Consider the following 27,496-nt stretch of genomic DNA (forward strand, 5'->3'; position numbering starts at 1 on the left):
ACTTAGCAATACCTAGGGGAACTGGAACGCTTCCATCTCTCAGTTCGAGACACCGCCAAGAGAGGAGTGGGAGAAGGAGAGAGGAAAAAGAAAGAGGGAGGGAGAGAGAGGCTGAGAGAGCCCCGATTCTCCAGCCGAAGCATAACAGGATAGGAGCCCCAATTTCGAAACTAAATAGGGGCTCTGGCCTCTTTTTTTGAATTTTTTAAGTGAAATCGGTAGCAAGTTAAAAATTCCAAAAAAAGAGGGCCCGAGCCCCTATTTCATTTCGAAATAGGGACTCCGCTCTTATCACACTTCGGTCGGAGGAGAGGGGGCTCAAAAGCCCTCTCTCCCTCTCTTGGCCTCTCTCTCCCCCTCCCTCTCCCTCTCTCCCTCCTTTCTTCCCTCTCCCTCTCCTTCCCTCCCTCTCCCTTTTCCTCTCTTTCTCCTTTTCTCCCTCCCTCTCTGATTTTTCTTTGTTGGTACATGCTGGAATGGCGTGGCATGATACTATACCATACCGTCGGTCTACCAGCATAGGTGCTGGTTTTGGTACTATGGATCTTGTTTGCTAGGAGACACCAAGGCCGTGAAAGCACATGACCATATGAGAATTACTGTCCTTAGTTTCTTCAGGACACATGTTTATTTTGAGCCTTACTTAACTTTGCATCTCCAACAACCACAAACCAAGGGAATGCTCTGCAAGAAAAACTTGTCTCACAAACAAGATCTTTCGTACCGACTTGTACTGCACTGTACTAATGATATTGTACTGGTACAATATCGAGATTTGGCTTAGTATATTATCTAAACCAAGCGAAAGTAATAGATGTACAAAATTGTCATTCTAAATGACATCAAAGGATAAAGAACAAGGTACCAAGTTACCAAGTTACCAACTACCAACTGTATTGTTAACTTGTAACCAATTATTTGCCTATTGCTGTATTTTTCTAAAGAAAAAGGAAATATTTATTGTTAGTTTTTATGATGAAGTACTTGATTCGAATGCACACATGTTATAGTGGCAATCAACTGACAGATATATTAAATGATTTATAATATTGGATTTCTGTAAATTAGTTAAAATTATACTTAATTATTGAAAGCATGTCCACTGTCCAAAAATAGTCTAAAGAAGGATATTAGTTAAAGCAAGGGATTTGAATAAAGTAGTATGTTAATAAGTTACATACTTTATGTTTCGGCATGTTGGGAGTGTTCATGCATAGTCTTTTAAGTTGTGGCTGAAACCAACCCATTTCAAAGTGGTTTGGTTTCAGCTTCAAGACTAAGCAGAAATTGACCTCTCGGTTTTGAGTCTTGGACAATTCACTTACTAGCTTCAGTCCAATTGCCGCAAATTTCAGTGACCAGTTTCAAATGACTGACTAAAACCTCTTATTTATTGGTGATACTTTTATAGATTATTTTACATCTTAGTTTCATGTTGAGATCAATTATTTACTTTAAGTCATTTTAGTAATTACCGTCAGTTCTGGTTTACATTTTTTTAAAGACCTTTTGGGTTATAAGCAGGAGTTCTGATTTTTTTTTTACTTTTAAAATAAAATTCTTTAGCCTTTGTATATTGCTCGTTCTAGTTACTTTTTAGACAATATTAGTCTTATCGATTACATATTTAAGCATGGTCTGCCGAATTGGACCGGACCCCATCAAATTGAACCGGTGCGGAACCAACATGGTCCAACCGGTATTTTTGAAAATGCCATGAACCGCTGCAAACTAGGCATTTGAAGCAAAACCGAGCGATTCAGACTAGTGCAAACTGCTCGGTACGTACCGGTTTGAAATGGTTTGCCTCCCTCTCTTTTCAAAAGGCTTGCATTTATGGTCTGTCGAACCAAGGTGAACTGCCCGGTTCACCCTGTACCAAATTGATAGCCAACTAGTACGGATCTCGGTACCAGTTTGGCTAACCTTGTTCTTAAGTATATATCTAGATAAAGACATCTCATGAATCTTAGAATATAAATAGATTAAAAAAGGTGTCCCATATCGGTGTGTACCATATTGTATCGAGCATACTATACCATAGTGGTACCAAACTAAGATTCAGTACAGAGGTTTTTCAAGTCTCGATATGCCGAACTGACCCTATATCGGGCATACTGGCACTTTGCCAGCATAGTACCATTATGGGATTTGGTGCCGAGAAGGCAAACCTTGTTAAAAACCAACAAACAAGACTAATTCAATAAGTTTAAACATCAAAGGAGGAAATGGAAAGGACATAAAATTGATCATTTCCACATAAAATCGATTTCATCATGAAATTAGATATGGGATATGGATGACTTGCATTGTGTTCAATATTAGACAATTGATATCCCCTAGGAGTGGTACTATTGATTCATGTCTAAAACATTTAGCTTGAAGAGCCATTTTCATAAGGTTTAACTATCCTTGTTGCAATTTTTAAGAACATATGAAGCAATTAGAAGTTTAGTTCCAAGGAATTCAAGAGAACATTTAATTTTATGATGTATGAAATTCTCAATCTCTTGGACCTTATAGAAATCTTTAAGAGCAGACAACATTAGTTTGGAAAGTTCATATGCCATTTCAGTTTGCTTTGGTTTCATTTTTAATGGCATGCTCTTTAAATACCTAGTTTCTTTATGTGGAGCTGTTAATAGAGCATACTGTCTTGATGGACATAGAGAATGACATCCAAAGAACTATGACTAGTTAATTTTACATGTATAAATCAAGATTTGCCGTACCGGTAGACCCATACCGGTGCTACACTAGCATAGTGTCGATACGGTACGATACAGGTTTTTTTGGCGTACTGAGAGTTGGTACGCCACCTGTAGGTATACATGAGGCAGCCAAATTAACCAATCCCACATCCTACTTTGAGCATGTAAAGTTTCAATTGGTAAAATGTTTATCATGCAATACTATGTGCATCTTTTGAGGCTTTTGATCAAGATTCCCTAAATCAAGGTTTGCCACATCAGTTGGAAAGGTTTCTAATATCTCTTGCCTGGTGATCCCAACGTCTAAGCATGTGGCATTTCTTTACAAATGGTGAAAGAAGTGAAGCTATATATTGTAAAATTTGTTGTCATGGCATTACTCTGACATTCTGCTCAATTTACTTAACTAAGTGAATGTTCTTTGATATCGTAGACCACATATATTTCTGCCGTTTATATATATAAAAAGGATATGAATGACAATTAGCAAAATCTTGGTGTGAGGCATAGAATTGTTCTTTCTTGTAACCTGAATAATTGAATGGTAAAAGATGCTTGCTTCTATATGGTGTAGACTTCTTATTTGTGTCTGTTTCTTTCTGCAGTGGTGAGAAGGTTCAAGACATCAACTGGTCTGACATTATAGAAATTAAAGGAAAAGTGAGGCTACATGCATTTGAAAAATTTATTCAGGAGCTTCCTCGCTCACGCAACCGCGCATTAATGGTAATATTTTTGTTTGAGTGCTCAATGATATCACTCTCAAGCATAAGCCATCTACCTTTCTTGTGACCAAAATGATATCTTGAAATTGACCTAGTTTGCATAATTTCATAGCATATATCACTAATTAACAGCTGATAAGTTAACAAGTTTGGACTAACAAAAATGATCTTCCAGCAGCAAGTAGCATTAAGTCATTAACAACTTACAATCATGTCTTTCGTATATGATGGAACATATGGATTTCTGTATAAGTTTTTTTCCTTTTTTCAACCTATAGAGACAAAAGCACGCCCAGTTTACTATGCATAAATATATCCGCCCGATGTCAGGGCTGAAAACAGATAAGATATTGCTACAAGTATTTCGGTATATCAGAATCATATTCACTTATACAGTTCAACAGATGCAGGTATTGTTGCAGATGTTGATTGGATATTAGAGTACATCCTGATTCTTTCTAAATCTAATGCATTTGGATATGGATAGGATATGCTCGTATTCATCATTTTGTAAAATATACAGCAATGCAAATTGGATATGAGCTATCTTATTTGGTTAAAACAAATATAAATGTGAATCTTTGCATTAAAAAGGAAAAGTTTATATGAATATATGGAGCGTTCATATTTTTCTTTATAAATAATACTGATGGAAGTTCGACTTTAAAATTTCTAAATTTGCTCAATCATATACATAAATGGGTCCTTTTTTTGGGTATCATAAATTGAGTTAACTGCACACTACATTCAGTGTTTTAGATACTGCCCTTATACATCAAAATACAAAGCTGATCCTGATCAGCTGGAAGAGGAGAAGTAAAAGCATGCATTTTACTATGATTATGATTACTTGATATTGTTTACTATAATACATATTTTTCTATTTTTTCTTTAATGAAAGTTTGCCCTTCATATCTGTCAATATAAGTTGTTTGGTGCATAAATAGTTCATACCATGGTATGCTGAACCGGCCCGTACTGGCCGTTTTAACATGTATCATACCAGTTCGGACCCTCACCGATACGGTTCAGTCGTGGAAAACGGTATCGGGCCTGTACCGAAAGAACCTAGCCGGAGCCGGGAAGAAGAAAAGGAGAGAACGAGCAAGGGAGGGGGAGAGAAGGAGAGGCCTCCGCCGCCCGCGGAGGACCGCATGGTGCTGGCGGAGCCCGCAGGGGGGCGGCAGAGCCCATAAAAAAAAAAGGAGTTTTTTAAGTGAAGTCGACAAGCGATGGCTGTAGTCTCGGCCTCCGCTGTGCCCCCCCAAGCCTCCACTAGCCCTCCGCAGCCCTTCGCGGGCAGCGGAGGCCTCTCCTTCTCCCAACCTCCCCCGATCACTCTTTTTTTCACCTGGTCTTCTCCGGCTGGGGCTCTTGGTATGGGCTCGATACCAAACGGTACCGAGAACAATGAACCGGTCCGGTAGGCCACCAGTACGTCTACCGGTACCGGTTCGGAATACCTTGGTTCATACCGACCAATATGAAGGACAAATTTTAAAAGAAAATGCTTTAGAAAATTAAGTGTTAGAATAAACAATGTAATAACTAATAATCATATAAATAAAACTATGAATTAACTATTATTAAGATTACCAAGTATTCATCCTTACAATTTGCTAAAATACATACTCCTGAGTGTATGCAAATATGTATACCTATATCCATTTATCCAGAGATCCACATCATATCCAGGTAATGGGTTAATATCGACATTCATATCCATTTTAGAATCTGAAAAAGAATTCTAAATAACATCTGAATTCACTATCCTGGATTCAAAAAACATTTCTGCATTGGTATAAAAATTCATATTGATTTTCATATTCAGCAAATATTGGATGCAATTATGTTGTTTCTGACCTGTTTTTATTTATAAACGGATTCCGAATATGAGATCTCATCTATATTGATCTGAAGTGGTTCATAAATTCTCTAGCAAATATGGGGAGCAATTTCAAAGGATCAATATACTTTGTTGGATGAACAGGATTTTTTTTTTTTTTTGGGGGGGGGGGGGGGGGGGGTGCTCTGAGCTGAGAATAATCATGGTTCACCATACCGGTCCAAACTGGGCAGCATGGGGCATATTGTACCTTACTGATTCGGTACCGGTATCCGGTATAGCTGGCGATACTTGGTACACCGAAAAGACTCCGTACTATACCGACACAGTATTAATGTGGCACTGGTATGGGTCCGATACCGAAACGGCGAACCTTAGCGAATATGGTTGTTATTCAAAAGCACAAGTGATCATACATAAATGGTGCAGTTTGATCATACATGCTCATTAACTATTACATTAGCAGCAAGTTGACATGCTTGAGAAGCACTATCCTGACAGGCTGACATGGGGCCTTAAGAAGTTTCCTATATTTTCTTCTTTTTCTGTACTTCTCTTGGAGTTAAGATCTTCTGATTTGTAGATTGCAGATGGTTCTAATCCATAGTAGGACTTCGTAGTGATATTTTAAATTAGCAGAACTTATGCTAATATTTATTCTGTAAAACACTGACAGTTCCAAATACTGTTTTCAGGTAATCTCCCTGTGTTGGAAGGTTGGAACCTCTAGAGCTGGGCTGACAGGCATGAAGGAGGTGCGGCTAAAAATCAAAATTAGGAAGATATGTTTTGTAACTATGTTCTTGACTTTTAAAATGCTTGTGTTTTACTTTGTCATTGGCAATTACAGGTTGCCAAGATTTACAGAGAGAGCAAGAGGGTTGGATTTGCACAGATCTGCCCTGGTTTTGATCTTTATGTCTGCCCTCGAAGTGACACCATCATCACAATACTTGCAAAATCTGGTTTCTTCAAGGGCATGGCAGCAGTTGAAGAAGACCAGGATTCATTGATTGGTTGTGTTGTATGGCGTAGAAGCCACCCATCTTTGAGCTCTGCCCCCAAAAAATTGGACAAAAAAAAGACTTCCATGCAAGAGCATCATCTTCTCTCAACAGATTCTTCCGTTGCAGAAGTGAACTCTCCACCCATATCAGAGGCTAGATCAGCAGCTGAGAATGCAACACTCATGGCAAATGAAAGCAACACAACGCAGCTAACCAACAATCTATCCAACTCTGGTAGTTTGAAAACAAAATGTGGACCAGGAACTACTTTAATCCCATATAATTCTCCTCTAATTCCAGCTCAACCACTTCATCCACAGAAGCCTGACTCAAGATCTCTGCGAAAGACTATGAGGTGCAATGAGAATTCAAAGGATTGCTTGGAACCAATGCCATCAGCTCCTTCTGGACCACAGCAATTGTTCACAGAAGTTCCGCTAAGGAATATTCGGTCTGTCAATGCCCCATGTAACCTTCACAGTTTTCATTCTGATCCCAATCCAATTCAGCCTCAAGTGGTACGGAAGTCTGATTCAAGCTCTCAGCAGGACTCCATTGCAATTTCTTTACAGGCTGGGACTTGCATCGTACCTCTTCCAGAATCAAAGAAGCCTGTGTTGGGTTCTGAACTGGCACAAATTGCTCTTCCTGGACCACCTCCATTGCCACCAGAAGTTCTACAAAGGCTTATCAGTTCCAGCAAAGCTGCATTAAAGGTTTGTAACTAATACCATCGCCATCTCATGGCATACTCGTATCTTCCAACTTGACTGCCTATTTCAGAAAAATGTCCTTAGCCCCCTTTGCAGGAACCTAATGAACCCATACCCAAGGTTGAGATTCCTTTGAGGCATGTGGCAGAACCAAAGCAAGCTGCTCCAAGTATTGACCCAAGAGTACCTGCTCTTCCTATACCACCTCCATGGCTGTCAAAAGCTCGGAATAGAGCTCCTGGAACTGATGTTGATGACGACTTACCAGAATTTGACTTCAATTCTGCATGTGGAGTACCAGAAACCTCAGCTAGCAGATATCTTCAGTCTGATCATATGCAAGATGCTCCTTTGTTCAACGACAAACAACTCCCTATCCAAATGGCCAAGAATGCAGGTGAGGCCACACTTCATGAATTGCCTAGTGTGAAGCCAAGAGGATCTATACGAATATCACCATCGTCATCATTTCCTGGTGAACCCCTTAATCCCTATCAAGGAATCACCTTGCCAGCAAAATTTGAAAGTTTTGTCTCAGAAAACAAGCCTGCAGCTCAGACCTCCGAGTTATTGATGCAACCATGCACCTTTGAAACCAATAAGGATTCAGTTAGCCCGAGTTCTAATTGCAGATTTTTAAGAAAGAATCACTGGGATGATGATGATGACATGCCTGAGTGGTGCCCATCTGATCTAGAGCACCCAAACCAACCACCACCAAGCTCGACAACCAAACTGCCTTTGCCGGTACTTAAACCAACCTCAGAGATTGCAGCGCCACAGCCCTCACTTAATGCTCCATCCCCAGCATCTCTCTGTCCACCAAAAGGTCAAGGATTTTGTCAAGGGTTTCAACTTGGAATATTGGGCCCATGCCCTGCCAGCAACAATCCTGCTGCAGCACCAGTTCAAACAAGACCAACCACCAAATTTGTTCACTCGAGACAAAGGCCTCCCTTGATTCCCAATACAGACCATTCCTTGAGGCCAGGGAATAGAAAGTTTGGTATCAAACCGCCACAATCAAATGCTGATTGGAGATCGCGAAGGCCCTGATATCAAACTTGTGGTTTTGTAAAGTTATAGATCATCATGACTCAGTAGATCACCATGTTAACCGTTGGCAGTTGGTGCAGATAAGTATCTTGTAGCTGAGCCTTTATGAATTGCAAAGCTTTGCAAGGCTGGATCCTGCTTGTAGTCTGGTTCTAAATTCACAGTTGGTTTGAAGTTGGATAGTGATGTTTTAGAAGTTTATGTCATGTTTAGAAAAACTAGTGTATCCGTCAGTCTCATCCATGTTATGTTCATATTGGTTTAGGCAATCTTGTAATGTTTGTGCCATTCTTGTAAGATGAAATGGTGTCCAGGGGTGTTGGCAAGATCATGCACTTTTGCTGCAGTGATCGTAAGGCAGTCCTATGATTGTGCAGTGCACCTATAATGGCATCCTGGATGTCAATTTTATGGACTGCTATAATCATGGGTAATTGCAATGTGCAAGTGACTCAGGATGTTGAGCATGTAAGATAGATGCTTCCTAAGCTATACTTTTCAGTGGATGCTGAATACTTTTATTCTGCATATAATCACAAATTTTTTCGCCATCTCAGACTAGAGTTATTCAACAGAGATGTTTCTTCCTTAGGCCACATTTGGTCTCAGAATTGGGAGGTGGAAATGTGCATCAATATTACTTACGTCACATGGACATTGAAACGCTGATTCCGGTAGGTATTAGATACGTATAAAAAGGATAAGCCCATTCTGAAGCATGGCTTGGTTATTATTTTTCCTAGTCTTGGATATGTGCATGAATAATAAGAAAAAGATTTTTATATATATATATATTATATGTGTTATATTAAGTATATATTGAATAAAAGCATATTCAATAATATAATATATATCTTATTATATAAATATTATTTATTATATAATTTTTTATTTTATGTTAGTATTCATTATATTCATATTCGATATTACGACGGTATTATATTCTCAATATTAAAGTTTTATATTATATATTAATTTTATAGTTTATGATATTTTATTAATAATATTATGAAAATATTGTAACATTTATATTTTTATATTTGTTATAGTAAGATTAATGTTATTAAATATTTTACATTATATGTATTAACAGTATTAACTATATAATATTATAATAAATGATTAATATGTCCTTATAAAATCAATATTAATATTACCATATCAAGAATGTTTATGCTATTCTTGGAGGGCGACTCGGCTACAGTCATCAGCTGGATCCGGGCGGGGCTGAGGGGTGAGGGCTTAGACCACCCCTTGGTTCGGGATATTGGGATGATGTGTAGGGTTGGGGTGGCCATCCAGGCCAAGCATGTATTCAGAGAAGCCAATGGGGCAACTGACTGGGTGGCTGCCTTCGCGGCTCATCATTCAGGGTACACCTTTTGGTTGGGGGAGGGAGAGTTGCCACTGGCTCTCCGTGAGCTAGTGTTTTTTGACTTTATTGGATGTATTCGTACACGTACTGTATGAGAACCCGTTTTCAGCAAAAAAAAAAAAAAAAAAAAAAAAAAAAAAAAAGAATGTTTATGCTATTCCTCATACAAACTATTGTTTTTAAATATAATATAATAATATTATTACACAGCTGTATTATATTAAAATTAGTATTGTTGTATGTTATGTTACCTGGCTTTCATTCGTTGGAGATACTTCATTCTTTGGAGGTTTTCTAAACTTACCCAAATACAGAATCAAAATCAATCACTGTTGGCGATTCCTATGAATGGATTTTCTGGGAACAGGATTGGTGATTCCTATGAGCCATTTTTTCACATGTTACTCTAGTGTGATATTTTCGATCTCCCCATACCCTTTACTGTCTATAGGTGGTCTCATCCAAAACACAAATTAGAGTCAATCTCTCTTGAGGATTACTAGGAATTGATTTCCAAGGAAAAATAAAAAACCATTCCTCATCTCTACTCTTGACAACCAAACAAGGCTTTATCACGGTTAATTTTATTGGAACGGCTTCAGATAGATTTCCTGTTTCACAGGTTAGTCTGGTATGAGATTGTGACATCCTCTCCCCTTTTTCCATCTATAACTGTGACTGTCTCCACCATTGAATGAGATAAAGGATGGTGCATGTTTGTCAATTAGAGGGTTGGATTGGGCGCTGTAGCAGCTCACTGTATCTCTTGCTTTATTGTTGATACTATCTGTTGAAAGTGGGGAAGTGCATTCACCAAATGTGGGTCTACTAAGTATTTCACCTGATTCTTGTTACTCTTAAGGTAATATATTCCGAATAAAATTATTGTTCTAGTTAAGATTTGCAATGGTGTCAGTATGGATAGATTCTAGCTGAACCACTAATTCTCTTAAATTCTGCATTTCCTAGGACACTAGGACTAGATGCCATCATTCTTTAAATTTAGCTTTCTTAGTAGCAGTATTAAAATTATTGTATAATATGTCGTCCTCAGGCAAAACTTACCCTCGGATGGAATAGAAGGGGTGAGAAATTTTAGAGGTGGTTTGATTGCCCTCCTAAGTTGAGCTTCAGGCACCATTCAGGAGTTTGCTTTTAATAGTAGAAATTGGTATATATTTACTAAATTTGATTGTAAGAAAACATATTTCATGAAAAAGGAGAGTGTTTTATTTCATAAGACTTACTTTCCAGATACCATGATAAAGTATATGTCATCTGGATATAGGCTTTATGATAAAGAAGGGATTATCACATATGAAAACGAATATCTCGGTCCATTTCTTTTTGAGGGTTAATGTCTCGGTCTGTTTCGTTACTTGGCCCCAATTAGGATATCCGAGATATCGGATAGCCTTACATCACAAGGCGGAAAAAAAAAAGAGCCAGCTTGGGTGGGTGGTGGCCCTTGCTTCTCCCAGCCGCAACTCACCACGATCCAACTGTCATTCGGTATCCACTCAAAAGCCAGCTGTCCGATCAGACTCGAAAGTAAAAACTATCCGTTGGCAACCCAGAAAACCAACGGTCCAATACCAATTCTTGGCTTCTAATATCCATCACCACCTCGAGGAACATGGCTTCCCCACTGATCTACTCCCCCTCCTCTCGCCCTTCTCCTCTCGCCTTCCCCGTCTCCACCAAGAAGAGCTCGGCGGCTTCCCTCGACGGCCCGAAGGCGTGGGGACTCCTCTGTGGGACAAGAAGAAGAGTCGCGGTGATTGTTAACGGCAGCAATGATGAGAAGAAGGGGAAGGGAGGGGAGGATGACCGGCCCTCCTTCAACCCCTTTGGCTTTGTCACCGACAATCCCTCAAGCCGTAGCGCGATCCAGCTCCCAGAATCCCCTGCCGAGGATGGCAACGTCGGCCAGATGCTCTATGTAATGTCATATTTATCCCTCGGCCCTTTTTCTGAATTTTTCCTCCTTGTCCGCCTTCTTTGCAATGCAATAAGAAAAGATTTCTGTGTTTGGAGTGATCTTATTAGTAAAATGACGAGATATAGATGCTTGAGAGTATCGCGGTTTCATCAGGACTGTTTTCTTGGAACTTATGGATAAAAAATGGAAATTAATTATTTTAAAAAATTGGATATGAGTTATTAGAAAACATTAGAATTTAAGTGGTAAATATAGAAAGGAATGTCAAGATATAAAATTCTGTAGACATGGTTAGCATATGATCACATGCAAGGAAGAACTTAATAGAAAAGTGCGGACTGCGGAGATTACTATTAAAGAAAAGGGCAGGCCAGGTGGCTGGCAATTGGTTTGATCTTTCCAGGCTCCACTTGTATGGAGATGCATGCATAAAAGGGACCCGCCCCTTTTTTTATCTTAATCTTTTGGTGTTTAAAGATTCTTACTACTCCTCTAATAATGGACTGGAGGGCCCTAAATTGGCGGCGGTCCCTGAGGAGTTTTAATAATAATCTTGAACTAAACACACTCTTGTCCAGTAACCATTCCGAGTGGGGCCCAGGACAAAGCAAAAGTTGGAGATACATATTTGATGCACTTAGTACAAGACGGCTGTCATTGATCCCAGTCAGTGGAAGGGTTCTCCATACTGCTGGGTCCTGATAGCATTTTAGGCCTAAAATTGCTTGAAGAACTTTTCAAAAAATTCTATTAGGAAGTTGCATGTGGGTTTACAACCTTGCCCATTGGTCAACAAATGCTGGGAATAATATTTGGAATATTACTTTGGAGTTTGGAAGCTTTAGGAATGAAAATTAGGATCAAATATAAAACCTTTTTCATTCTTTTGTTGAAAGAAATTGCAATAATATGAAACATGCAAAATCTCACTAATCATTTTATGACTTGTATCATTTTAAAATAATAAGATGCATTATTTAGGTTAAACTGGGATCATAGAAACATTAAAAAATATCAAAAATATCAAAAAAAATATTAAATTAGACTTAAAATCATTGAAAAAGTTCAAAAAGATTGATTACCAATTAAATCAACTTAAAAAACTCTATAAAAAAATTGGATGTGCCGGTTTATCCAAGTATATCGTATGTCGGTATGGTATGGTTCTGCACCGACCTGTCCATCGGCGGACCTTAGTTTTATGTATTTCTCGAAGTAGAACATGAAGTATATTTTTTTTGAAAACAATTTTGATTCGAGATGGTTTTCAACTATTAGCCGAACTACGTTAAGGACCCCGCCAATAGGGGTTAAATATTGGCCCTTGTTTAGTCTTGAAGGATGTACACTACAAACGGGATGGCATGCTGGCACAAGGACCCCACAAATATGTGTTAAATTTTGGCAAATGACCTCACCAATGGTTAAATGTTGGCATATTATTAATCTTGAATTACTACAAAAGAATTGCAGTGTTGTAAAAAGAATCCTACCATAGGGATAATGTGGTCATAGTTTATGGCTGACGAGATAAACTTGATATTTTGCAAAAATTGAATTCATGAACGTGAACTTGAATTTACGTGTATGAAGTTCTAATAACGCTGCATGTCTAGATTTGATATATTCCATGTACTTATTTTTATAAAAACTATTATTTATCTTATTGTCTGATTTATCTAGTTAAAGTGTTCATTGCTTACTTGGTTGTCTAGCTCATTATTTGATATTCTACTATTTTACGGATTTAGAGAACTAGTTTGGCATATGGGGTATTGCTATGAGAGAGTGATTGAAGGTAGAGTTTTGACTTCTTTATCATAGATTAGGGTGCCTTACAAGTTGATGTAAAACTTTGGATATTGTTGGATTTTTGGTTGTTTAATTTAAAATTTGAACTTTAGTTATTTAAATTTATTTCGTTGCTTGAGTTATGATATCACGATGCATCAGTTATCGCATCCTTGGCTTGTGAATTCGGGCTGGGGGTGTGATGTTCAAATGGTATCGGAGTGGAGCTAATCCATGACTTATGTGGAGTAAGACCCTGCAGCACAGGCCCATTTGGGCTGACTATACACTAATCGTGGTATTTATGATTGGTTTGTGGTACTTATAATTAGATTTAAATAGATTTGAACTTTTAGCCTAGCGAGGACGCTAGGGCTTAAACAGGGAGAGTATGTGAAGATCCATGCAGACATGTATTTAGTACCATATCAGCAATGCACTGGGTAGATCTGGATACTTATACAAGATCGAGTAATCCATATAATACCTTCCAGGTTGTTTTTTCGGGCGAGGTCTTTTGTCATAAGTATGCCAAAACATCCAAATGTTGGTACGCTACCAAACCAGTGTGTACTGCATCAGTCAAACCAGTATGGCACCCGATACTAGTTTAGCATAACTTTTTTACATCTTTTTCTTCAAACAGTGCTGCATATGAAACACAATTAGGTCTTGCTATAGACTATACGATGACAGAAATGTGATAGAGTAAAGAGCTAGATTGCAAGTTGTGTCAATGTTCAGTGTGCCCCTTGGAGATATGACGTGCTTTTAAAATGAGTGCTGAAAATGGACATTATATATGACGTGCTTTTAAAATGAGTGCTGAAAATGGACATTGTAGATGAGAACATGGAATGTTGACATTTGATTCTTGTATGGGTCAAAAAAAATTTGTAAAAAGTAAAAGGATAAAATAAATGTACAGGTGAACAGCATGAGAGACATAATACATTGCCATGTTTCAAGGCAGTTGGTTGACTACCATGAACAATGTGTTATTCTCACAGTCATAGGAACCTGTAGCTGTACATGGACTTGCAAATTTGTGACACTCAGCAGTTCATTTGTGTTCTAAGTGATCTTTACATAATTTTCTTTGAAATGTTGATGGTCTTTTGACATGTTTGGATGCATTAACCTTTTTGCTTAAGAGTGTAATGTGGAGATTATCTTGTCCCAAGGAAATAAATGGCAAACATAAGGGCAAAGGTTAGGTACATTTTGTATCTCTATACTTCATGCCAGACTTCTTTATTCTGAGTATACCTTTAAAATGTATTCAGCTAGTTTGTAAGAATAAGTCAGTAGGAGTACTCAATAAGTACACAATCCTTTTCCGTGGCTTGATAAAAAACTTCTTCTTGTTCTTCTAAGATCATTCATATTTGGCATTGCAGAGGTGTTCATATCTCAACCAGCAAAGTACTTTCTTATCCTGTGCTATCTTATATTTTGGAGTCAGTGGCATAATAATTTAGAGTTAGTTGCTGTTTCCTGCCAATTTCCTGACACTTAATGACCTAACTGTTGTTACCGTGCTATGTTGTATATTGTTGAATCTAGAGGATAGAAGACAAAGGTAAGGAGTATGGCTCTTATGTCAAATCTGGAAAATTTCGTTGGTTTGTGAGAGAAACAGGTAATTTTTCTTGTGCTGAATAACAATATTTTCATAAGTAGTAAGATGCTAGCATTTATTTTGTAAAGCAGATTGCAATAACTTGCTGTATGTATTCATTTTTTTAGTACTAGAATTTATAAAATCTTATCTCTTTCATAGTTTTCACATTTATATCCTTTTTATGGTTAGCAAGGTCATATATAGTTAAGTTCATTTGGATAAACTATGAATCATTTAAATAGGAAAAATGCACGTCGGTTAGCATATCATCCATCAAACTTTCATTGGTATTCTATAACCTAAGGAAGCTTAAACTAGTGTTTTAGGTCCTAATGGGACAAGGAGCGTGCCGCACGTCCTGACCCATTCCTATGAGAAATTGGGATTTAGGTCAGGGATGAGAACCCTTATCCCTTCGGGATCCTCCTATCCTACCTGTCCTATGCATGTCCTGCTCGGGACTCACCAGGATCACGAGTGAGATAACTGGATCTACCCTTCTTCCTACTTATCTCTTCTTGTGAGGGATCCTTATGACCTTGCAAGGTTGCAACTTGCAATAGCATCTTTGAGTTTGATTCAGCAAGAGCGGCTTTCTTCGACATGCACTAGAGGAAGAAATAGGAGAGAGGAGGATGATGAATGGTTGGCGGCTAGCATCCTCCATATGCATTGGAGGTGAAGAGAAAGGAGAGTGGGTGCTGATGCCGGTGTCAGATGCCTGGCGAGGCAGCACGAAGAGGGAGATAAGCTGTCTCTATCAGTTGAGGAATGCTCTGGCTTTGCCCTTTTTCCTTTTTTTGTTTTTAACTAGTGTGGGTATCTTAGGAGCGAATGAGGAGATTTTGGGAGGTGAAAAGTGATCTCTGCCCTCTAGCTCAAGTCGCAAGCAAAAAGGCCGAGAGGCACGCTCTATTAGTTTTTCCTTTTTTATTTTAATTAATGTGGGTCCAATCCAAAGTACTGGATTCCTTGGTGCTAAAAAAAGAAATAATGAGGTTAGGAATGCTGCACATGATGGAGTTTATTTTTTCCAAATAAAATTGGAACTAGATCCCACATGCCTCTGCCTCTATTTAGGCATCAAGAGCATTAATGCCCATCATCGCCATGCTCGGAAACCTAGAGAAAGAAAAAGAGAATGAGGGAAACAAAGGGAGAGGAAGGGAAGAAGTGCTATGTTGGAAATTCAGGGATACTAGTCGCCACTATCTTGCATACCAGCAAGCTCTTAGTCATCTCTAATCTAGAATCTAGTCATGATAAATTAGAAGCAATCATGATAATTTTTCTTTTGTTTGGCATGAAATTGTAATATGATATAGGGTAAGAATCAAGCTGCAAGATTGTAATTTTTTATTTTCTCAATAAATATTTTATTATTTATGAGATCAATTTTTTAAAAAAATAATTATCAAATAATAGAAGAAATATTATGCAAGAAAATATATAGCATGTTTAGATTATTTTGTCACACATGCTACTTAATTATTGTATATATTGGATAAATTTCAAACAAAGAACCTTCTGCAAATTTAATTTTTAGAATTTGATGATCTTTGAATTAATTTTATAGTAAGTATTTAAAAAATATATTAAATGTCGAAAAGGATGGAACAAGTAATACTTATCGTGAATTTTGTTAATTATCTAGAATGTTGAGAAGAGTTAAGGTGCATCCTCAAGTAATTCAGATACACGAATGATTATTTTCAAAATTTCAATGATTTAAATTAAAAGTTTTAAAATTAGAAAATTTATATTAAATGTTGGAAATGGTGGAGGAAGTATAGGGAACTTAAAGCCAACTTCTAGGTACATATCATGAATTCTGATAATTATCTAAAATAATAAAATAAAATTATGATTATTTATTAGATAATTGGATAAAGTTTGGATATTAATGAACATAAAGTTGAGGAAAACTAAGATACATCTCAGGTAATTTAGATGTATGAATGATTATTTTCAAAATTTCAATGATTTAAAAAATAACTTTTAATGAAAATATTTAAAAAATTAGAAAAGGATTAAAATATGTTATTGGATAGGAATGCATAAATCTTTCTGACCACATAGATCCTAATAGTAAGAAATAGAAGAACCAAAATATTTTGAGACATGTTGGAAAAATGGGGAAGTCCTCTAGCACCAGTGGAAATGCAATTATTGTTGGCAGTATAATAAAGGAGGTGGTGTCACCCGACTTAAGTAGCACCTAGCAGGTGGCTTCAGTGATGTTAAAAATGTTCCAAGGTACCTGTAGATATTCAAAAGATGACGAGGGAGCACTTGTAAAAAGAGGGGCAAAGATAAATTTCAAAGCTCGAAGGGAAGATAAATCATCAAGTATCTCAGTCATATGTTCATATATACTCGGATGACAATTATCATGATTCTGATCCAGATGACATGGTGGCAGCTTATCTACGAGAGGTTATCCTTATGATCAATGGTATCATGATGAGATATGAGGCATAGGCAGAGTTTGAGCACTCTCAATTCAATAAAAACTCTCTAGTGCAATAGGGAGATCACATTCATATGGATAGCCTGTCAGGTTAGAGAGTAGCTGGTCCATAAGGAGGGGGACATCCTCTACCAAGTCTTTTTTTAATGCATTTGGAAAGAAATCCAAGAAGAGCTCGAAAGGCCACTATCCGTAATTTGGATCCTGCTACATATTTAAATTGCAATCAAAGCAAATTAGAAGTGATGTGATGCAGAACAATATTCAAATAGGAACTCAACCCGCGGAATCCACCAGCGAGGTGTTGGAATCCACCAACAAAAACAATATGGAAGGAAAATTCTATTCATTCAACCAATTGTTAACAAGCCCTAACAGCCTTTATATAGGCAACATGATAAGAGCAAATTCCCAAAATACCCCTACAGAAGAAAAGACCCAAATACCCAACAAATAAACTCTCTTTCTCATAAGCTATCACCCAGCCAAAGTGTCACCGGGTGGGCTGCCCTCCTGCGTCTGCGACTATACACGTGCTTGATCAAAGGTCTAGGACAGTGTTCGCACCAACTCTCCTGAGGTGGGAGAAACTCGACTCCATCGAGTGGGACAGCGAGCGACTCTGATAGTGCTCCAAAAGATCTGGATCGATCTGCTGGCTCCTCACAAGTAATTCACGTGCTATCAGACTCTGGACGGTCCCTCCATCGGACTAGTAAATGCTGAATACCTCCGTCAGTAGTAGATATTATCTGTTCATCTAAAATAGTATTTATCTTCTCCTTTCGTGTGGGTTGAAAAGGAGAAGTGTGAGGGTCAAAGGCAGGCATATTTGGTGGGGCCAGAGTTGGTGTGTCAAATGGGGCATCGGGACAGGCAAAGGAGGTATATAAGCAACTAAGTCCTTAATATTAAAAGTGGGACAGCGAGCGACTCTGATAGTGCTCCAAAAGATCTGGATCGATCTGCTGGCTCCTCACAAGTAATTCACGTGCTATCAGACTCTGGACGGTCCCTCCATCGGACTAGTAAATGCTGAATACCTCCGTCAGTAGTAGATATTATCTGTTCATCTAAAATAGTATTTATCTTCTCCTTCCGTGTGGGTTGAAAAGGAGAAGTGTGAGGGTCAAAGGCAGGCATATCTGGTGGGGGCAGAGTTGGTGTGTCAAATGGGGCATCGGGACAGGCAAAGGAGGTATATAAGCAACTAAGTCCTTAATATTAAAAGTGGAACTAATGTCGTAATCAAAAGGAAGATCAATGACATATGCATTTGGGCCTACCCGTTTCAAGATTTAAAAAGGTCCTGCACTACGAGCCTGCAATTTTCTCGCGGTTCTAGATGGGAACCGTTCGGGTCTGACACGAATCATGACATAGTCGCCAACATGAAATTCTTTAGCATGTTTATGCAAATCTGCTTGTAATTTATAACGAAGATTACTTTATTCAATTTGCCTACTGATCTCTTGATGTAATGAATGGACATGATGTGCGAATGCTTCGGCCGACTCAGAGACTCTAGCATGCGGTGACATGGGAAGAAGGTGCAAAGGTTTTCGAGCTCGAAATCCATAAACAATCTCAAATGGACTCATATCAATAGACTGATTCTGTTATTTGAATATTGTTCAGAATAATAAGGAAGAAAAATTCTCTTCATTCAACCAACTATTAACAAGCCTTACCAGCCTTTATATAGGCAACATGACAAGAGCAAATCCCCAAAATACCCCTACAAAAGAAAGACCCAAATACCCAACAAATAAGCTCTCGTTCATAAGCTATTACCCAGCCAAAGTGTCACCGGATGGGCTGCCCTCCTGTGTCTGCGACTATACACGTGCCTGATCGAAGGTCTAAGACTAGTGTCCGCACCATGATCAGACTACATAAATAAGGATAAGAAAAACCAAATAGGAAGTGCAATCGCCAATTGGTTCCACTATAGCCGCTTCCCAACATTGGTTGTGATGGAACCAATTGGCGATTGCACTTCCCATCACAGTAGGATTTAAAACATTGATTGTTCATATTAGTTACTTTATCTTACACTTTTCAATTCTCTTTTATTCGTATACTTCTTTTGAATGCACTCATATTTTATTGTAACATCAAAATATCATCATCTATTGTTGCTACAATAAATTGAATTTAAGTCTTTATATTGGTGAATAAACTCTTTAATCATGATACTTGGTTGTTCTTTATGCCATAAATTTAAGTGTCAACTAGCACAATTGATATGATATGATACATCATACCATGCTAGTGCCTTTATTAGCACCACACTAAAATGACATCGACTGCATGCCAAGCTAGTGTGTGCCAAGTATTAGCATGGTATAATGCAGCGCAATACATACTATGTCGGTGCCAAGTTGGCATTGTATTGGCACGTGATACATGCTTTCTCAAAATCCATTTGCATTATCATATCCTAAGAAGATTTAATAACTAATATCTTGTATCCATTCAACTTTAGCATATTTCCAGGCAATTATAAACAGGCTAGTGTATGCCAAGCATTAGCATGGTATAATGCAGCGCAATACATACTATGCCGGTGTCAAGTTGACGTTGCATTGGCACGCAATGCTACTTAATGCTTTCTCAGAATCCAATTGCATTATCGTATTCCTAAGAAGATTTAATAATTAATATCTTGTATCCATTCAACTTTAGCATATTTCCAGACAATTTATAACATTATGTTTTTTATGTAATAAGTATCCTTTACATGTATTTATGAAATTGTGTCCATAGCAAAATCAAATGATGGCTAGATTGTTCTATCATTGTTTTTTTTCATATAATATTTGTTTAACAACAATTTTGATTTTCTTAGGATCCTCTGATAATCCGCGTGGAACAGTTGTGTTTATTCATGGGGCTCCTACTCAATCATATAGTTATCGAGTAGTTATATCTCAGGTTTGCTTGGCGGTTTTCTTGTTTATTATTGCAATATGTAGATCATACTGCAATTTTGCATTTGTTTTCTTTTTGCAAATCACTTGCTGTTCATTTTGTAGGAGAAGGTGAAGGTGTGTACCTCCCTATGAAAATAAAACATATTATGAGTTTATGACAGTATTTGTTCTGAAATATTTTTGTAAATAATAGAGAGTTGTATCTTAGTATTCGTAGTTCTTGTTGTTGCGGTTGTTTGAATGATGTCGCTTAAATTTTTTGCTTGAGTATCATTATAGTATCACCATGTAAATTTTTGAATATGTTTAGAGATTAGGATTAATATTTTTTGAGTCAAAACTTTGGTTATCTGTATTTCAAATGCATTTCCAGCTTTTGTGAAATATTAGATGTAAATTCGTTGTTAGGCTTCAAATGGAAGAAAATTATAATTCTATGTCATCATTAAAAAAAAGGCATCTGGCATCTTTTCATTTAAGTATCTAGATTCCATTACTCTTAATTTCAGTCCTTAGAAGCAAAGGTTGTTAAATTACATCAGCACCCTTTTTGCTGACTAATGTTTCCAATACCACTCTTCCAAAGTCAACAATTTGGAGGATGGATTAGAGATGAGATAGTGAGGGTGCCTTGTCATTGACAAAATAATAGATGAACTGGTAAACAGCATATTTATGCTTAATCTGTTGATGCAAAATGGATACTTCATGCAGCATCTATTTTTTAGAATGGAGGGGCTCTTTAGTGAAATACCTATATCAACTAAAATGTGCTTTAGCAAGCATTATTAATGATCATATACAAGGTTTGACATCTCAAGTCCCATATTGGTAAGGTAATGGTACGGTACTATGTGGTTTTACATCTCAATACTAGGTCCACAATCTCAATACCGGATATCATGCCGGTGCATTACTGGTAAGTATGGTACGATAAGCACCCCATATCAAGGCAGCTCCGAACCTTCTCACTTTTGATCACATTATTGCCCAAAATCGAGCGAGACAAGTTAGTACAGTATGATACACACCCTGGTTTCAGGTGATACTAGCCGATATCATGCCGGTGCATTACTGGTATAGTATGGTACGATAAGCACCCCATATCAAGGCAGCTCCGAACCTTCTCACTTTTGATCACATTATTGCCCAAAATCGAGTGGGACAAGTTAGTACAGTATGATACACACCCTGGTTTCAGGTGATACTAGCCGATATAGGGCAGTTCCACTTGGTTCCGATTGGTATGGACTTGTTAGACTCATGTATTGAATCAAACCTCAATATAGTATTGGTACCTTACCATGGTTGGTACAGTTGAGTATGCATCGATACAATAGACATTGATAAGGTCAGTATGAAATAAGGTCGGAGGAACTGGTACCGGGCACCGTACCGGTTCTCCAGCGGGACGACTCAGTACAAGCCGTGCCGGGCCTATACCGAGAGAGGGATCGTGCAGAGAGAAAAAGAGAAAGAGAGAATGAGCGGAGGAGGGAGGGTCGGAGGAGGGTGGTGGACGCCGGTGGAGTGCCGGTGGAAGCCGGCCGCGGCCGGTGGGAGCGAGGCCACGTCCGCTGCCCTTGTTTCGAACAAAATACGGTCTGGCCGCGGCCTTAAAAAATTTTGTATTTTTTAAGTAAAGTTGGCAAATCTCTTCACTTGAAAATTGCAAATTTTTCTAAGGCCGCGGCTGGACCCTATTTCGTTCAAAACAGGGTCAGCAACTGCGGCTTGGCTCCTCGCGGCCGAGACCAGCCTCCACCGGTCTCCCGCCCTTTTTCTCTTCCTCCCTCTCCTGCTAGCTCTCTCTTTTCTTCTCCTTCTCCAGCTCCGATAACGGGTTCCATTTTCGTTGCCAAAATCATACCGGTGAGACACCGGTACAGCTTGGGACGGCCGGAACCGGCTAGTTCGAGACGGTTCTGCCGACCCTGGCATGAACACGTGGTAGAGGTGCTCAGTTGGCACAACACCCATATTCGGGTCAATGCAGGCCCCATACCAAGGCATTCCAAGGTTCGAGGGCTATTTCCATACGAGATGCATACCATACCATGCCCGTATCGCACGGAATTGGTAAAGTATCAGTACAGTACCCGATACCACTTCATGGATCACTAGGTTTTCATGATTAGATCATAGTATAATATAATTTCATGCTATTAAAACTGACCATTTTGGCACCTACTTGATGATTAAGTTAGAGAGAGCACCAAAATACATAAATGTTGGTTTCTACTTACTTTTTATTAGTTGATCATGTTCAACAGTTTTGGATTTTGAATTTGAATAGTCTTTCATTGATTTTGAGCCATTAGCTCCTTTGCAAAGAGTTTAACATAAAGTGTAGTCTGACAATTTGCTCAGTAATTCAAGAACAACAGAGATGTTGAATTGAGAAATTCTGAAAAATGCTGTCATCCCTATGTGGCTATGAGCACCTTAACTATTTGCTTGTTAAATAATTGGTTGTGTCACAGCTCCCCACCCATGCCACCTCCCACAAATAGAAAAGGAAAAAATGAAAAGGATTTTAAAAAGAAGAAAGTAATCATATCCCTAGATATGACGAAAAAATTTTACTAATAAGAAACCTTCAATGCTTCAGCTTTAGGCAGCATAAATCAGTATAATTAGGAACGGTCTTGAATCTTTACCATGAGCCTTTTAATATTTATTGATGACACAAGCTGTACAAATTCCTAATGTAGCCTTTTAAAAATATAAAGTGAGATTTAAGCATGTCCATGCATTAGGCTAACATATGTATCTGTTCTCCCACATATAGAAAAGGAAAAAATGAAAAGGATTTTAAAAAGAAGAAAGTAACGATATCCCGTATAAAGTTCCTTAGATATGAAGAAAAAAATTTATTAATAAGAAACCCTCAATGCTTCAGTTTAGGCAGCATAAATCAGTAAAACTAGGAACGTTCTTGACTCTTTACCATGAGCCTTTTAATATTTTGGTAGCTGGAATTGATAACACAAGCTGTGCAAATTCCTAATATAGCCTTTTTAAAATATAAAGTGAGATTTAACCATGTCCATGCATTAGGCTAACATATGTATCTGTTTTCATCATTATACTCCAATTGTGTAAGAGACCTGAGATCTGTCCAATTATTTCCTGGCCCATACTTAATGTGCCTCAGAAGCATATCCTTAAATTGGTGCTTCTCTTGTATCAAATCATGTTTTGGGTACCACGTATCACTTTAGAGTTTATGTTAATTACTAAGTTTAAATTTAATATTTTTATTGTAGGCCATGAGCATGGTATGCTGTACTGGACGGTACCGGTCGGTATCGGACGTACCGTATCCGTACCGATGGGTACCGATATCGGTACGCCTGGCGTACCGCGTATCGTGCCGTACCGACACTCGGTACGTCTATACTAGTGCGGCACCGGTACGGGGTTCGGTACCGGTACGGCGAATTTTGGCCATGAGTGATATCCAAGGAATCCTCAACTAGTTAAGTGCACTGTGAGCCACCTCATAGATCCCCTTTCTTTTTTATATCAAATAGAAAAGAAGTAGATCCTTTCTTTTTCCTGCAAAAGCTGTTCGATAGAACTTTGCGGATGGCCCGACTGGGAGGGCCCTTGATTTAACACAGAACATACCAAAGTCTGTGTTCTACATCATGCATATAACTGGTATCTCTTGTCTTGGCTATATATTTGTGCAAATCCATCTTTGCTTAATTTTATGTCAAAGAAATTATGTGTCCTAGGTTTCGTGTTACATCACTTTAGAAACAAAGATCAACTTTTTTATATTTTATACATTTTCTATTTTGAGCATGTTAATGTAGAACATTAATGCATCCTAGATTTCGTGCTACATCAGTTTAGAAACAAAGATCAACTTATTTGTATTCAATTCATTTCCTATTTTGAGCATGTTAATGTACAAGATTTATGTGGTATTGTTTCAACATGCATTTGTCTTGGTATTTTTTTGACATGTGTCCTGGGCATAGTGCAGTCTTTTCTGCATCATGTGCATAGGTTTTATTGACGTGCATTTGTCTTGGTGTTTATTTGTACAAATCCATCTTATTTTCATTCCATGTTAAAGTTAAATAATTGAATGCCATGCTTCACTAGTTCAGAAACAATGATCTTATTTTCGTACATATACTTTTCTCACATTCAGAATGTTAACATGTACATCAGTGTCAAATATAATTTTCGCTTCACTGTGATCATGTTAGACCATGTTACGGAGATTTCAAGGAAACTTTTGTTAGACTGCTACATAGAATTTCTCTTTTTCTCTGTTGAGTAATGTATATGTGTTTGTCTCTTGCATTTCTGTTTTCCTGAGTAGTATTTTAATGATTAGATGGCAGATGCAGGCTACCATTGCTTTGCTCCTGATTGGATAGGATTTGGGTTTAGTGATAAACCCCAACCAGGATATGGATTTTTATATACAGGTTTGTAGAAACTCTTGATGGTGGTCTATCTATTTAATGCTAGTACTAATGTTACAGTATTATGTGAGACAGAAGAAGAATTCCATGCAGCATTTGACAGGCTTCTTGCCACGCTTGATATCAACTCTCCATTTTTCTTAGTGGTTCAGGTTCTTAATAACCATCTAATATTTTTTTCAAAGCTCCAACTGTTCATTTTTCTCAACCTTGCAATACTGTTCTCATAGTCTGATAGTTTAAACTAATATTATATAAATTTGCCTTGCTGGTTACTATATTACATACTAATATTAATAAGAGGTACATGCACTCGTAGGGAGAGCACCTGTGAGCATGATGCATCATAAACTCTCTCTTTCTCTCTCTTGATATATATATATATATGTGTGTGTGTGTATATGTGTTTGTGTGTGTGTATGTACATGTACATGTCTATGTACATGTCTTATGTACATGTATATGTGTATGTACATGTCTAGGTGTATGTATATGTACATATCTAGGTGTATTAATAAGAGGTACATGCACTTGTAGGGAGAGCACCTGTGAGCATGATACATCATAAACTCTCTCTTTCTCTCTCTTGATATATATATATGTGTGTGTGTGTGTGTGTGTATATGTGTTTGTGTGTGTGTATGTATACTGTTCTCATAGTCTGATAGTTTAAACTAATATTATATAAATTTGCCTTGCTGGTTACTATATTACATACTAATATTAATAAGAGGTACATGCACTCGTAGGGAGAGCACCTGTGAGCATGATGCATCATAAACTCTCTCTTTCTCTCTCTTGATATATATATATATGTGTGTGTGTGTGTATATGTGTTTGTGTGTGTGTATGTACATGTACATGTCTATGTACATGTCTTATGTACATGTATATGTGTATGTACATGTCTAGGTGTATGTATATGTACATATCTAGGTGTATTAATAAGAGGTACATGCACTTGTAGGGAGAGCACCTGTGAGCATGATACATCATAAACTCTCTCTTTCTCTCTCTTGATATATATATATATGTGTGTGTGTGTGTGTATATGTGTTTGTGTGTGTGTATGTACATGTACATGTCTATGTACATGTCTTATGTACATGTATATGTGTATGTACATGTCTTATGTACATATATGTACATATCTAGGTGTATGTAATATATGTACATGTATGTATGTATGTATGTATATATATATATGTGTGTGTGTGTGTGTGTGTGTGTATGTATATGTAACACACACACACACACACACACACACACACACACACATATATATATATAGTTTTGTGGATCCCACCTACATACTAGGTATGAAACCCATATGGCATGTCATCTGTGGATAGTGGTGGTTGATAATGTGAGCTGGTGTTGCTTAGCCTACATGTACATGATGATTTAGCATACCCTACTAACAACTGAAATTCCTAGGCAGGTTTTCAACATGTTATCTGACAACATGCCTTCTTTCTCTGTACAATTGTAGGGATTTCTTGTAGGTTCATATGGATTGACTTGGGCTTTGAAGAACTCAAACAAGATTACCAAACTGGCTGTTTTAAACAGCCCGTTGACTGTTTCTTCTCCATTACCTGGATTGTTTCAAAAACTAAGGTCAGTAATGTTGATGAAGTACAGAGGTATTTGGTTATGTTGCACTACTTGATAAGTCATGTTAATCTGAATTTCTGTTTTGTAGTTGATTAATATGTATTGTGTCGAATGTAGGTGCTTGTCTTAAGCATGGTCTACCGTACCAGTCCGTACCGGCCGGTACGGGCCGGTACGTACCGGTCCGACCTGGGACCGGTACCGGATCAGCGTAAAATCCGGTACCGGTAGTTTATTGTTGAAGAACCAGTACGGAATCGGTACGGGACCGGTTTCGTACCGGTCCGGGCCGCCACCGGTCCGCTGACCGATACCGGTACGGAGGACCTTACTCGTAAGTGTTCCTTCCATGCAATTTCTAACAATTTCTTTTGTAGACCCACACTGAACTGTTGTACTCATGGTTTGCTAAACCGGCCCATACCGGTCGGTTCAGCCCGTATCGTACCGGTCCCAGCCTTGATCGGTATGGTACGGCGGTGGAAAACGGTTCCGGCCCCGCGCGTGCTGGGAACTGCGCGGGCGCGCACTGTATTAGGCAGACCGGTTCGGCATCGGTACGAACCCGTCCGAACCGGTTCAGTAGGCCATTGGTACGCCTACCGGTATCAGTTCGGCGGACGTTGGTTGTACTAATATCCTTGTTTTAGATTAGGGGACAGATACTTAAGCTAGACCAAAGATTGTGGGAAACATTGCACTTCACTTTTTTCTTTTCCACTAGGAGTTCTTAGACTTTTTTGATTCATAAGAAATATATAAAGTGAAATTGGATATGCTTCTCAAATAAGAATCTGTATGTGGGACAAATAGCATTTTCAATTTTACTATATTTGATGAATGAGATATACTCTTATTTTTTATCATCCTGAACTGTTTCTGCTGAAATGCATGTTAGTTGAAAAGCGGCCTCCTAGCAACCATGCGTGCAATATTATTTACTTTTCCAATAATAATTAGAATTAATATGGTCTTCATTTTCTCAATTTGCCCTTATAATAGTCTGAACTTCCAGTCAACCTGACATGCTTTTTTGTGACTCATCTCTTTTCCTCTCAGGTTCCCACTTTATGGCGAATTTACATGTCAAAATGCTGTTATGGCTGAGCGTTTTATTGAAGCAGGTAGCCCGTATGTATCGTTCTAGATTTTTTTTAATAAGTTATCCATTCTTACAAGTTAAAATGTAATGCAATTTTATTATTTGTTACTACATTAGTGTACTTTGATTCAGA

At 38.0% G+C, this 27,496-nt stretch overlaps 2 protein-coding genes and 2 long non-coding RNA genes across 10 annotated transcripts in view; 3 read left to right on the top strand and 1 right to left on the bottom strand.

Moving 5' to 3' along the window:
- The window catches only part of LOC103719542, a 45,594-nt gene extending 36,980 nt beyond the window's left edge, over window positions 1-8,614 (top strand). For 2 of the 3 annotated variants that reach the window (XM_008808834.3, XM_008808833.3), the window contains exons 3-6: window positions 3,317-3,437; window positions 5,978-6,037; window positions 6,133-7,005; window positions 7,087-8,614. In XM_008808834.3, the coding sequence (XP_008807056.2) occupies window positions 3,317-3,437; window positions 5,978-6,037; window positions 6,133-7,005; window positions 7,087-8,058 (2,026 nt within the window). In that variant the 3' untranslated portion in view covers window positions 8,059-8,614. The remainder of the gene's footprint in view (window positions 1-3,316; window positions 3,438-5,977; window positions 6,038-6,132; window positions 7,006-7,086) is intronic. The other variant, XM_008808835.3, reaches the window with a different exon arrangement.
- A 2,338-nt stretch (window positions 8,615-10,952) lies between these two features.
- LOC103719541 (cis-3-alkyl-4-alkyloxetan-2-one decarboxylase) overlaps window positions 10,953-27,496 on the top strand; it is a 32,394-nt gene continuing 15,850 nt past the window's right edge. For 3 of the 5 annotated variants that reach the window (XR_003387985.2, XR_605999.4, XM_008808832.4), the window contains exons 1-7: window positions 10,962-11,375; window positions 14,733-14,808; window positions 20,112-20,197; window positions 24,554-24,647; window positions 24,720-24,796; window positions 26,137-26,264; window positions 27,321-27,392. Coding sequence is in view for 3 of the 5 variants with exons in the window: in XM_008808832.4 (XP_008807054.2) it covers window positions 11,070-11,375; window positions 14,733-14,808; window positions 20,112-20,197; window positions 24,554-24,647; window positions 24,720-24,796; window positions 26,137-26,264; window positions 27,321-27,392 (839 nt within the window). In the remaining 2 variants the exon portion in view is untranslated. Of the gene's footprint in view, window positions 11,376-14,732; window positions 14,809-20,111; window positions 20,198-24,553; window positions 24,648-24,719; window positions 24,797-26,136; window positions 26,265-27,320; window positions 27,393-27,496 lie in introns of all 5 variants that reach the window. The other 2 variants (XM_026809410.2, XM_026809409.2) reach the window with 2 other exon arrangements.
- LOC120112379 lies at window positions 15,623-18,586 on the bottom strand. The gene is made up of 2 exons (XR_005513875.1): window positions 18,195-18,586; window positions 15,623-17,880 (listed from the first exon to the last, which is right to left on the bottom strand). It is a non-coding gene; the product is annotated as an uncharacterized LOC120112379 (long non-coding RNA).
- LOC113463560 lies at window positions 20,204-22,699 on the top strand. The gene is made up of 2 exons (XR_003387987.2): window positions 20,204-21,238; window positions 21,398-22,699. It is a non-coding gene; the product is annotated as an uncharacterized LOC113463560 (long non-coding RNA).

Source organism: Phoenix dactylifera, chromosome 1 (assembly GCF_009389715.1).
Source record: "Phoenix dactylifera cultivar Barhee BC4 chromosome 1, palm_55x_up_171113_PBpolish2nd_filt_p, whole genome shotgun sequence".
NCBI classification, from domain to species: Eukaryota; Viridiplantae; Streptophyta; class Magnoliopsida; order Arecales; family Arecaceae; genus Phoenix; species Phoenix dactylifera.